Source organism: Rhinatrema bivittatum, chromosome 5, assembly GCF_901001135.1.
Source record: "Rhinatrema bivittatum chromosome 5, aRhiBiv1.1, whole genome shotgun sequence".
NCBI lineage: Eukaryota > Metazoa > Chordata > Amphibia > Gymnophiona > Rhinatrematidae > Rhinatrema > Rhinatrema bivittatum.
The window spans coordinates 93069493-93082794 of NC_042619.1; the positions used below are offsets into that span (position 1 = coordinate 93069493).

A 13302-nucleotide genomic window follows, 5' to 3' on the forward strand; every position below is an offset into this window, starting at 1 on the left:
ATTCTTATCTACCACCCCCTAGACAATCACCTTGACTCCTTCTTAAACTATCCGAATTTCTATGTGATACTGCCACTTTGACCCACAACCTATTGGTACTAGGATACTTCAACTATCAGGAAGAGGCTCCCCTCAAAGTCACCAGCTTCCGACACAACATAGAAGACTTTGGCATGACTCAGCTAATCAAGTTTCTCACTTACAAACTAGGCCATTCTCTTAACCTAATCTTCAATTCCCCAAGCATTAAGCCTAACCACTACTCAATATCTTTGTCCCCCATCTCTTGGTCAGACCATAACCTAATCTGGGTCATCTTCCTGATCTCGAAGCAAACACTCCATCTTTCTACTCTCAAACCTCCCACCATGAACCTATCCTTCATCACATGAGAAAAATTAAGCAAACATATCAACATACTAACAGCCCTGGCTTCTACAAACCCACCAGTCCAGCAATGGAATAATGAATTCTCTACACCTATGGAAACTATGGCTCCTCTCAAGTCCAACCCTACCAGAATTCTCCATGGTGGTCTCCTTCTTCTTAAACAATAATCCTGACAACTTGAATGAGTGTGAAGAAATGAAGTAAACAGATATCAACTTTCATTTCAGCAAAGACAATTCCAAATCAGCTATTTGAGAGGAAAAAAAAATTACATTTCCCAAATCTAAAATTATCCATGAATTATCCAGGTAAACTCTTCAAACTAATATGGAAACTACAAGCTTGTACCCTTCACATCTCTTAGCTAAGAAGGATCATACAGCTGTATAGCTGAAGACTTTGTCAGATTTTCATGGAAAACTCCAAGCTATTTATTTCATCTTTGTCAACACCACTCTCATTGCCACCCCTCTTAGCCCTCACCTAACCTACCCCAAGAAGAAAAATCACTCTGCCTCCTATCCCAGCAGATCCAATCCTATTTCTTCTAGACTATACTCTTTTAGCTAACTTTAAGACAATTTCCCCAGGTTGTGGAGAAGATCCTTCAGAGAATCAGCCAATCTGTGAGCCCATTAGACCGTATTCCACCCTTTCATCTGTAACTTGAAGCAATACCTATCCTCCTAACTAACCAATATAATAAACACCACTTTTGATTTTCAGAAGTGTGCATGTAAACATGGGTACATATTTACACCTGCTCCCATGCAGGCATAAATGGGTGCATGCTTGCCGCAAGCGTAAGCTCTCTTTGAACATTAGATCTTAAGTCCATGGGTACATTCTATGCATGTACTTCAGCTCTATGTAGGCTGTTATAAAAATTACCTTCCCTAAAAACAAATACATTGAGCTTGAGGAAACCATTGGTAAAAAAAAAAAAAAAAAAGTGGCAGTATTTTGGCTCTGTTTATTACCAGCTGTACTAGCAATAAAATAAAAAATAGAGGCCAGTGATACTCACTTATGGAAAGATGTTACTTTAACCAAAGTGAATTTACAGATCTATATTAGGCTTCCAGGCCAGGAAATCACAGTAAGAGTTACTTTGCTCCTTTGTTCCTTCAGCATAGGAACAAGTGCTGAATGACTCATACCCACAGTTGATAGTCCATTTACAGCAACAATCATGTCACCACACCTAAAAGAGGAAAACAGAGAACATCTGTTTGCATTACAAGAGTTAGTGCTGGAAAGAGTTGTGGCTAAAGCGGGGACATGCAAGGATGCACTATATTGTATCATAAAAGTATGTTTCTGCTAAAATATTTTGACATAATTTATTTGATAATGCATAGTATCAGGACTGAATCAAGAAACACGATTACTCCCATAATAAATAAAAAGAACTAGCATTCTCAGAGAGAAGCTAGACAGATACAAATAATTGATATTTGATAAATGAAGTAGATATTCAAAACGTTTGCCAAGCAATTTTTTGAATTATCTGGACAAAACCCAAGATTTGAATATTTCTGCTTGTTGTCTGGCTAAATTTTGTGCAGGTAACGTATTACCTGCACAAACTTTAGCTGGATAAAGAGCCAGTAATGGAGGCATTCCAAGGCTATGGTAAAATTTAGCCAGGAAATCTGGTAGTTAAAATAATTATATGCATAACTTTATTGGGTATATTCAGTGAAACACTTATCTTATTCAGGTATGGTCTGCTGAATAATCAGGTAAAGTTATCTGAGTTAATTTACCTGGATAACTTTACAGTTCACTGGATTACTAAATATGAACCTCACTATAATATTCTATACTACCTTCATGGATAGCAGTCATCTTTAGAAATGAGGAAGTAGTCAATCACAGACCTGATCTAACGTGTATAACCTTATGGAAGCATGCCTGCTAGACTTGGAACAATTTAATTGACATAGTCAAGGATAATGGAAATGATTCACCAGAGATGAGTACTAGGAAATATATTTCTTTTAATGAGAAACTTACTACAATCTACATTTATTCATTTATGCACATTTGAGCTTTCTATTTTTATTAGTAACATAAAGGAGCCTATGTAATAAAACTCACGCAAAAACAAATTTTTAGCATAGACTCACAAAATGTTTTAACAAGCTTGTTAAAAAATTACTTAAGTCATGCAAAAAAATAAAAAATGTCAGAAATAGTGTGGTCATACCGTACTATTGTAGTGTACAGAAACCCGAAAAGGTATTCACTAAATATTATAAGCCTTCTGTTTACTGAGGGCATGCTAAACTGAGCAAGTTCAGTTATTTTTTCTTTTTGGTTCCTCCTGCTGGCTTAAAAGGAATATACAAATAAGTCTGGAACATGTGGATAGCTTGTCAGTGCAGTGGGAAGTGATGGGAAAGCAAGCATACTCCAGGTAAAGAGGTCAAAGGAGAGCAGATAGTTCCAGAAGAGGAGAAAACTGACATGACCACATGTTTAGAATCTTCTATCTTGTGTGTCAGTAAGGAGCTTCAAAAAGCTGTGTCAGAGGATGTGCTTGGGTAAAGAAGGGAGTATGCAAGGGGTAAACCCAGAGAGGAGTCTGAAGGTTACAGCCATCGGTCAATTCCCTTCTATTTTATAAAAATTCTTAACATTTCATAGCACTAATGAATAGGCATGTGCAGAGGCAAAAACTTTGTTTCAGTTCGATTATTCATTTCATAGATTGCAATCATTTGTTTGGTTCGTTTCAAATGAACAATTTTTCATTTATTCATTTTGTAATATAGTCAATAAAGGAAGCACTGCAACCTATTTTGGGCTTCTAAACTGGGGTTTTTAAATCATTTCTAATGAAACTGGTTGGCAGACATCATCAGAAGTGTGAAGACATGCCAACATGGCACCAAAAGTGGCATGAAGAGCCCAAAGACTCAATGGAGTACATAATGGTACCAGAATAGGCAGGAGTTCTCCAAGGCAATGTCAGAGGAGAAAAAGCAGCAAGAGTTGCCAGAACACCCCAAGGCTCTAGAATTGTGGAAAAGGGCATCAGTACAACAGCATAAACTCACCAAGGCTGCATGAAAGGGGCAAAGCAGCACCAACTGTGGCATGAACAGTTCAAGCACCATGAAGGGGAATACAGCACCAAAAGAGGCAGGAAAACTATCATAGCTGTGATAGAGGATCAAGGTTACACAGTAGCATGAAGACCCCAAAATATCATGAGAGATGCAAAGCAGTCACACAATGTGGCAACACCACTTCAAGGCTCCAAATGAGGGGCAATGGGCACAACCAAATTGGTAGAAATCCCTAGGCTGGGAGAAATCAGAGGAAATCCCTGGAGGCCTAATGTCATTTCCATATGGTATCATTAGGTGAAGGAGATGGATGTTCAGACTTGAGGTTGGTCTTCCAATGTATAATCTGATCTCAGTCTTGCCATTATAATTTACTTCCTCCACCTCCTCACTGGAGGCTAAAATACTACTGATGAGAGGCATCAAATGCTGTTTAGACACAAGCTGTTTAGGATATGATTCTTCTTCTGAAACAGTTTTTATAAATACTGCCTCTATTACCTAAGTAGTAGTATTAATGGAGGCGCATGGTCCTGGATTTGGGTGTTGCACTTCTGCCAGTTCTACCTTTTGATGTGGTTCAATGCAGTTGAAAACTAAATAGTGGATGGCATAAAGTCAAAAAGGATAAAGATCCTGCATGAGACTAAATGCATAGTAGAAACTTTATGGGTAGAAATTCTGTGTATGTTGGGGAAGGTATAGCTAAAATGGTAAGACAGATGATGAAATGCGAAGAAAAATTAGGGAAGCTAACCAATTTGGCAGTGTAGTAATAATGGGAGATTGCAATCTCCCCTATATTGACTGGGAAAATGTAACATCACAACATGGTAGAGATAAAATTCCTGGATGAAATAAATGATTGCTTCTTGGAGCAATTGGTTCAGAAACTGATGAGAGTGGGAGCTATTTTAGATATAATTCTTAGTGGAACACAGGATTTGGTGATAGCGGTAATGGTAGTGGGGAAACTTTGATAAAATGAGGAAAATACAAAAATCTGAAAGGTGCAGCTACAAAGGTTAAGAGTGTACAACAGGCATGGACATTGTTTAAAAATACCATCTTAGAAGTGCAGTCAAGATGTATTCCATGCATTAAAAAGGTGGAAGGAAGGCCAAACGATTGCCGGCATGGTTACAAGGTAAGGTGAAAAATGCTATTTTAGCCAAAAGAATTTTCTTCAAAAATTGGAAGGATCCATCTGAAGAAAATAGGAAAAAGTATAAGCACTGGCAAGTTAAATATAAAACATTGATAAGACAGGCCAAGAAAGAATTTGAAAATAAGTTGGTCATAGAGGCAATAATAACTCATAATAAAAACTTATTTGGATAAATTGAACCAAATCATGGTGAACCTGGAAGATGTAGTAGGTCAGATTGACAAATTGAAGAGTAGCAAATCACCTGGACCAGATGATATATGTCCCAGGGTTCTAAAAGAACTATAAAATGAAATTTCAGACTTATTCCTAGTAATTTATAACCTATCATTAAAATCATCCATTGTACCTGAAGACTGGAAGGTGGCCAATGTAATCCTGATATTTAAAAAAAAGGCTCCGAGGTGATCCGAAAAACTACAGACCAGTTAGCTGGGAAAAATCATGAAAACTATTTAAAGAACAAAATCACAGAATATATAGATGGACATGGTTTGATGGGACACAGCCAGCATGAATTTACCCAGGGGAACTTTTGCCTCACAAGCATGTGGATAAAGGTGAACCGGTAAATGAAGGCATTTGACAAAGTCCCTGAAGAGAGGCTTCTAAGAAAACTCAAAAGTCATGGGATAAAAGGCGATGTCTTTTTGTAGATTGCAAACTGGTTAAAAGATCAGGAAAGAGTATGATTAAATAGTCAGTTTTCTGAGTGGAAAAAGGTAAAAAGCATAGCCGCGCATATCTTATAAAATCCTGGATCGGCGCGCGCAAGGCTGCCGATTTTGGGCAGCCTGCGCGCGCCGAGCTGCGCAGCCTGCCTCCGTTCCCTCAGAGGCCGCTCCGAAATCGGAGCGGCCTCGGAGGGAACTTTCTTTTGCCCTCCCCTCCCTTCCCCTACCTAACCCACCCCCCCGGCCCTATCTAAACCCCCCCCCTTACCTTTGTCCCTAGATTTACACCTGCAAGAAGCAGACTGCTGGCGCGCCGTCATCCGACCCGGGGACTGGTCCGGAGGCCTGGACCACGCCCCCGGGCCGGCAACCAAGCCCCTGGTCCCGCCCCCGAAACGCCGCATCATCCGGCCCCGCCCCCGACACGCCCCTTCAAAAAACCCCGGGACCTATGCGCGTCCCGGGGCTCTGCGCGGATCCGGGCGGATTTACGCGAGCGGGGCTTTTAAAATCCGCCCGATTATGTATAAAGGGACTTTTTATAATTCACACTATTTTTATTTATTTATTTAAGTTTTTTTATATAGCAACATTCAAGACGGTAGTCCCATCATGCTGGTTCACAAGAAACAGGGGTGCAATTAAAATAAACTTTACAATTTGAACAATAGTGCAGAAAAGCAGTTACATGTAACAGGGAATCAATAACTTCTATTTAAATGGGTTTCTTCCTTCCTTAATGGGTTTCTTCCTTCCTTAATCTTCCTTCCTTAATCTTCCTTCCTTCCTTCCTTCCTTAATCTTCCTTCCTTCCTTAATCTTCCTTCCTTAATCTCTGCTCCAAGGATTTCTCACAGCAGGCAACATTGCTTTTGCTATCTGATTGGCTCTATGCTCTATGTGCTGTTCTTATATTATTATATTCTTTTCTTGTTACTTTCAGTTTTTTCTTTTTCTCTGGGTAATGGGAGAGTTCCCTTCCATTGATGATCGAATTTCCTATGCTGGAGTAAGTGGAGATGATCTGTGTGGAGGTTTTAGCAGATCTGTTTAGTTCTATGAGGGGTTGCTTTTTTTTGTGTGTGTGGGGGGGTTCTTTCTGCCCTTCTTTTAGGGTACTGTTTTCTTTATAATCACCCTTTGGTAAAACAGCTTTTGTCAGAGATATGTAATTTCATTTGTTCTCTGTTTCTTTTTCTGACAAACTATGGGTTTGGTTTCTTATCTATGTTCTGTTACTTGGAGATACACCAATTTTATTTTTGCTCAGAGCTTAGACATGATGTTTCCATGATTTCATTGGCTTTGTTTTCTTGTCCTTACCAATATAAATGTTTTCTTTTCAAATAATCTCTATTAACGCTAAGGTGCTGAATTCCCACTTTAAGAGAAATCTGCTTTTCAAGGAAATGAAAAATCTCCGGGCAGTTATATTTGTCCAAGAAACCCATTTAAATAGAAGGTACGAGAGCCTAATTCACTCTACTAAATTCTCTCATTGTTTTTTTTACTCTCAGTTTTAAAGGTGCCAAGTATACAGGTGTCAGTATCATGTTCTCTAGAGATTTTATTTTTTATTGTAAATTGTGTATTACTGACCCAATGGGTAGGTATTTAATTTTGCAGATTTTGGTGAATAGTATTCCATATATTATAATATATATATTAATATATATGCACCTAACAAAGATCAAGGGATATTCTTTAAGAAACTTCATCAGATACTGCTTACTCCTTGTACTGGTAACCTGATACTTGGTAGGGATTTTAATTTAGCTAAGTCACCTGCTCTAAATACATCACAGGGCTTTTCTTCCTTAGCAAAATTTCACAGGGAAAAGCTAAAAGACCTTATGGAGGATTGGCATCTGATTGATGTCTGGAGAATGTATGTTCCCACCTCTCGATCTTATACATTTATTCTAATTCTCATATCTCTTACTCAAGAATGGATTATTTTTTAGTGGACAGATCTATTCTCTATAAAATCATTACAGTGGGTATAGAGACAATAGTTTGGTCCAATCATGCCCCCATATGGGTAGGTATTCTTTTTGAAAATTATGACTGGGGGAAACGTTCTGGTGATTAAATGAATTGATGCTAATGGATAAAGATTATAATACTATCTTGGCTAATAATATTCAGGATTATTGGGCATCCAAATGGCAGATGAAATTAATGTGGACAAGTGCAAGGTGAGGACCCAAAAAACACAAAGGAAGGCGATCTATGAAGGCCGTCAGGATGAACAAAGAAGATAGATGCCTGATGTCTTGTAAATTCCTTTATTGAAGTGGAGACACAAGATTAGCCCGACTCAGGCCGAATGTTTGACTTTTCAAGTGGAGATTTCACCGTGAATACGCCCATGAGATCCAATAATACTGTTGGACACATAGTTCTCTATGTGACCTTCGACATACGGAATATTTTAATTATTAATCAGAGAGAATACAAGCCCCTGAGGCAGCCGTTTTGAAACGGCGTAACTCGGCCTGAGTCGGGCTAATCTTGTGTCTCCACTTCAATAAAGGAATTTACAAGACATCAGGCATCTATCTTCTTTGTTCATCCCAAGTGCAAGGTGATGCACAGAGGGAAAAATAACTCAGGCTGTAGTTAACCAATGTTAGATTCCATATTAAGAGTTACCACCCAGGAAAAAGATCTAGGGATCATATTGGACATACACTGAAATTGTCTGCTCAGTGTGCTGCGGCGGTCAAAAAAGCAAACAGAATGCTAGGAATTATTAAGAAGGGAATGGTGGATAAAATAGAGAATGTCATGATGTTTCTGTATTGTTTCTTGGTGAGAACACACCTTGAATACTGTGTGCAATTCTGGTCACCAGATCTCAAGAAAGAGATAGTTGCACTGGAGAAGGTTCAGAGAAGGGCGACCAAAAAGATAAAGGGGATGGAATGGCTCCCCTATGAGGAAAGGCTGAAGACGTTAGGGCTGTTTAGCTTGGAGAAGAGATGCATGAAGGGGGATATAATGGAGGACTATTAAAATCATGAAATGACTTGAGCGTGTAAATGTGAAATGATTATTTATTCTCCCAGATAATACAATGACTAGGGGGCACTCCATGAAGTTAGGAAGTAGCACATTTAAGACAAATCAGAGAAAATGATTTTCAATCAATGCTCAATTAAACTCTGTAATTCACAACACAGAGGATGTAGTTAAGGTAGTTAGGTTTAAAAAAGTTTTGGATAAGTTCCTGGAAGAGAAGTCCATAAACTGCTATTAGTCATGCTGATTTAGGGAATAGCCACTGCTTATTACCGGCATTATTAATATGGGATCTATTAAATGTTTGGGTACTTGTAAATACTGTAACCTGGATTGGCCACTGTTAGAAACAGGATGCTGGGCTTGAAGGACCCTCTATCTGACCCAGCATGGCAACTTCTTAAGTTCTTAAAGCAATAGTCATAAGAACCATAAGGGAAGGGCGTTTGAAGATTAACTCTAAGAGGAAACCATTAAAGATAACTGGCTAAGGCCTGTGTAAAGTACTGGATTGCCAGGGCAAGACCAACCGTTAGCAAATAGCATAGGGGAAGGGGATTTGGAAAGAACCTCAAAGACAACTGGAGCAGAGGAAAAATACTAGGGTATCAATAGTGGAATGGAGTAGCAGCAGCAGCAGTGGTGCTGGCAATTATAATCAGAAATGATAGGAGTAGTGCAATGCAATAAGAAGAGTGGCAGCAAGGTCTCAAGATGTACCACAAGAGTTAAGGCAGGAGGAAGAATGGCATCAAAAGCCCACAGAACCAAGAGGGGCAAGGCAGTGCCATGGCCCCAAGTGGTGCAGCCAGCGTGCTGATATAATTCATAACTCTGGTTCAGAACTTCAGCTCATTCAGCCATTCCCAGAATCCTCAGAGGGCTGATTCATACTGACACTGTTGAAATATAGTGAATTTCTCAGACTCAAGAATGTGGAAGATCTGGGAAACTTGTAGCTCTGCAAAGCCTATAATTAAAGGCCAGGAAGGCATCAATGACAATATTTGCACCACAATACAGGGAAGCTTGGTTCGCATGAAGCCAAGATGTAAGCTTTTGTCTTACAGATGCCTCTCTCAACGACAGGAGCCAGGTGAAAAGATTCTTCTTTAAGGTTACAAAGTCCTGGCGCCAGTAAACGGAATTCAGGCCGAGCTTCTATTCAGAATACAGACTTGCTATCTATTTACACAACACAGCGGATCAAGAGAAGATCAGAAGAAACAAAGGGCATCAAAGCCATGTTGATAAAGGAACTTTTATGGTGGGAGGATGGACAGGTTTAGCTGGTGAAGAATTCTCAGTTGGGGGGAGTGATCCTCACAAGCATTTCCTATACATGATAGATTGTCATGACAACAGCATAATGTATCTTTGTAAATGAGTCTTTGGGCAGTCACGCCATTCTGGAAGTTTCGGCAATACCGTATGTTTTTTTTTTTAATTTATATTTTTATTAAGATTTTCAACAAAATCATTACATTTGCAAAAAATCAAGAAATAATCTTTAGCATAGGAGAAATAAACCAAAAATACCGTTCCATAACAAATCTATGCATCAGAACTTAAGTCCCCAATATTGGAAGGAATTTAACAAAAAGATAAGTATTTTTACTTAAACATACATTAGTATTATACATACTGAAAGAGACATTTATTTATCTATTAACAGTCATTTTACCTCAAACATTTTCCTTATCAGCCAGGAAAGTCTCAAGATGGGAGGGGTCTTGAAAGATAAATTTATTTTTCTGTAAAATAATTAGACACTTACACGGGAATCGCAAATAGAAAAGGGGCCAAAACCCTTGGCTTCAATTCAAGAAATTGTTTCCGGCGTAGCTGCGTACTGCGAGCTACGTCCGGAAATATTTGAACCTTATAACCGCAATAAAGTAAATCTTTATTCTTAAAGAATTTTTGTAGAGAGAGAGGAGGGCAGGAGGACAGCGACGGGGTGACCGAGGCAATTCGGAGTACCCAGGGAGCTGGAATAACAACTACCTTTGCTGCCTTGACCCTGTTGACGTCATCAAACAGGGACTCTGCCTCCCGATAAAACCGGAAGAGCTGCGGCGACTCAATCGGAGGAATATGGTGAGACGAGCCTCTCGAGAGAGAGGAGGGCAGGAGGACAGCGACGGGGTGACCGAGGCAATTCAGCAATACCGTATGTTTAACTATAAAAGAAGGTTCTCTTCCTGTATTAGAGGATATGCTGGTTATTTTGAAAAGACGAAAGGGCACCTAGCATACAGCATCTCCCAGGAACACTTTTAAAAAAGCCAAATAAAATTTAATTTATACCTTTTACTGAGTCTAAGTGTTCTTGTGTGCCTGGCCCTGAGTACAGAAATTATGTACAGTGCAAAACATCGGATTGCCAGGGAAAGACCAAGAGTCAGCAAGTAGTATAGGGGACGGGGATGTGGAAAAACCTTTAAAATAGTCAGAGCAGATGTACCTAAGAGTGACATGGAGCAGCAACAGCAGCAGTGGCAGTGGTGATTAAATTCAGAAATAGTAGGAACAGAACAAAACAGCAATAAAAGTGGCAGCAATGCCCAAAGATGTACTGTGAAGGCTGAGGCAGGAGAAAGAATGGCATGAAACCCCCCAAGACATACAATGCACGTAATCACAAATAGCACAAAGGCATCAAAACCCCCAAGGTATAGAGTACAAGGTATTGCAAGCATCATAAAGCCATCATAACGTCTAAGGCACAGAGTGCAGGGTATCACAAACCGCACAAAGACATCAAAACCCCTAAGAAAACAGAGGGGCAAAGGGAAACAATAGTTGTATGAACACTGTCAAAGTAGTAAAGCAGCACAAACAATGTTATGAATATTCCCAAAGGAACCACAAAGTGTCAAAATGTTACGTGAAATGGCAGGTTTCCTCCAAGATACCATGAGAGAGCCAGAAGCAAGTGAGGCAGTAATAGTGGGAGGCTTAGATAGGAAGATGTAAAATCAGAAAAGAGGTGGGGTGGGAGAAGAAATGAATTTTTTCACATTTTTATTTTGAGAACAAAACATCCCAGTATAACCAAGAAAGAAGCAGCTTCTATTAACTGGGCCAGGATTGAAAAGGGATACAACAAAACAGTAAAATAAAGAACCAGAAAAGCAGTGGTCTGGGAGAAGAAATCATTTTCCCTTTTTTCATATTTTTATTTTGGAGACAAAACACCCCAGTATAATAAAGAAAAACATAGGATAGGAGAACTAGGCTGGGGTCCAAGCAGCAAACAACCCCAAAGCAGCAAGACCCCTTCAAGGTCATATTCCTAGGGTATGTCAGCTAGGCAGAGTGAATGCAGACCCGCAAGGTGGTATATCTGGGGCATGGTAGCTGGGCAAATTGGCAACAAGACCTCCAAGGTACTTTTCAGTCATCTTGCCACTCACATGGAAATTCTGAAAAACCTAGCAAAGGGTGATTGATTTTCAAAAAGACAGTTTTTCCTTCAACTCTGGCACCAGCCTTTAAAAATAAGGGCTCATGATATCCCCCTTGCCATGAGAAGACATTTGTTGCACTTACTGCTTGGTGGGTAGAAAAGAATGCTGAGCCACCTTGGCCAGGTCTGGTTATACAATGGGCTTGTGTGGCTAATATGCCAGTACATCAGTGCCCATGTCCTCAAGGGGCTCTGCTAGATGGTGTGTCACAGAAATTTCTGCTGGGTCTCCTTTGCTGGGTTGGGGCAAGGGTCTCATCAGCTGCTTTAGCTATTCCTGTCTCAGGAGATATGGTTCTGTGGGGCAATGTGGCTTTGGTGTATTGAGCCGACAGGGTGTAATTCATGCTGGCACTATTCCCTGTGGATGGCCACTCTTTTCTGAACTATATTCCCAGTTTGCCTCTGATGCTCCTGTTCACACATCCTAGCTGCCAGTATCTCAAGGAAACATGACTGTAGAAAAAGACTATATGGTCCATCTAGTCTGCCCATCATTTATGTAGCCCTTACAATTACCATCACTCCCTCAGAGATCCACTGTATTTTTTCCATGCTTTCTTGAATATAGATACCATTTTTGTCTTCGCCGCCTCCACTGGGAGACTGTTCCGTGCATCCACTACTCTCTCTGTAAAGAAATATTTCCTGAGATTATTCCTGAGTCTACACTCTTTCAATCTCATCCCATGACCCCTTGTTCTAGGGCCTCCTTTCCATCGAAAGAGGCTAGACTCCTGTGTATGGAAACCTTTGAGATATTTAAATGTCTCTATCATATCTCCCCTATCTCATCTTTCCTCTAGGGCAGGGGTCGGGAACCTTTTTAGCTGAGAGCCATGAATGCCACATATTTTAAAATGTAATTCCGTGAGAGCCATACTAACTACAACCCCCCACCCTCCTGACTCCCCCAAGACCTAACAAATAAATTTACTACAACCCCCCATCCTCCTAACCCCCCCCCCCCCCCCCCAAGACCTGCCAAAAGTCCCTGGTGATCCAGCGGGGGTCCAGGGCTTGCAGACAAATCTTTAATACAAAAGTAAAAATCTAACAAAATCCCCCACCCTCCTGCCACCCCCCAAGACCTCCAAAATTAATTTACTACAACCCCCACCCTCCTGACCCCCCCAAGACCTGCCAAAAGTCCCTGGTGGTCCAGCGGGGGTCCGGGAGCGATCTCCTGGACTTGGGCTGTCGGCTGCCAGTAGTCAAAATGGCGCCGACGGCCCTTTGCCCTCACTATGTCACTGGGGTCGACCAATGGCGGCGGTAGCCCCTGTGACATAGTAAGGGCAAAGGGCCGTCGACGCCATTTTGATTACTGGCAGCCGACAGCCCTTTGCCCTTACTATGTCACAGGAGCTACCGCCGCCATTGGTCGACCCCAGTGACATAGTGAGGGCAAAGGGCCGTCGGCGCCATTTTGACTACTGGCAGCCGACAGCCCAAGTCCAGGAGATCGCTCCCGGACCCCCGCTGGACCACCAGGGA

At 40.7% G+C, this 13302-nt stretch overlaps 1 protein-coding gene across 8 annotated transcripts in view; it reads right to left on the minus strand.

Moving 5' to 3' along the window:
• The window catches only part of LNX2 (ligand of numb-protein X 2), a 172325-nt gene that overhangs the window by 16336 nt on the left and 142687 nt on the right, over positions 1–13302 (minus strand). For 7 of the 8 annotated variants that reach the window (XM_029602591.1, XM_029602589.1, XM_029602588.1 and 4 more), the window contains one exon: positions 1418–1594. The exons of the other annotated variant lie outside the window; for it this stretch is intronic. In XM_029602591.1, the coding sequence (XP_029458451.1) occupies positions 1459–1594 (136 nt within the window). In that variant the 3' untranslated portion in view covers positions 1418–1458. The remainder of the gene's footprint in view (positions 1–1417; positions 1595–13302) is intronic. 8 annotated transcript variants of the gene reach the window in all.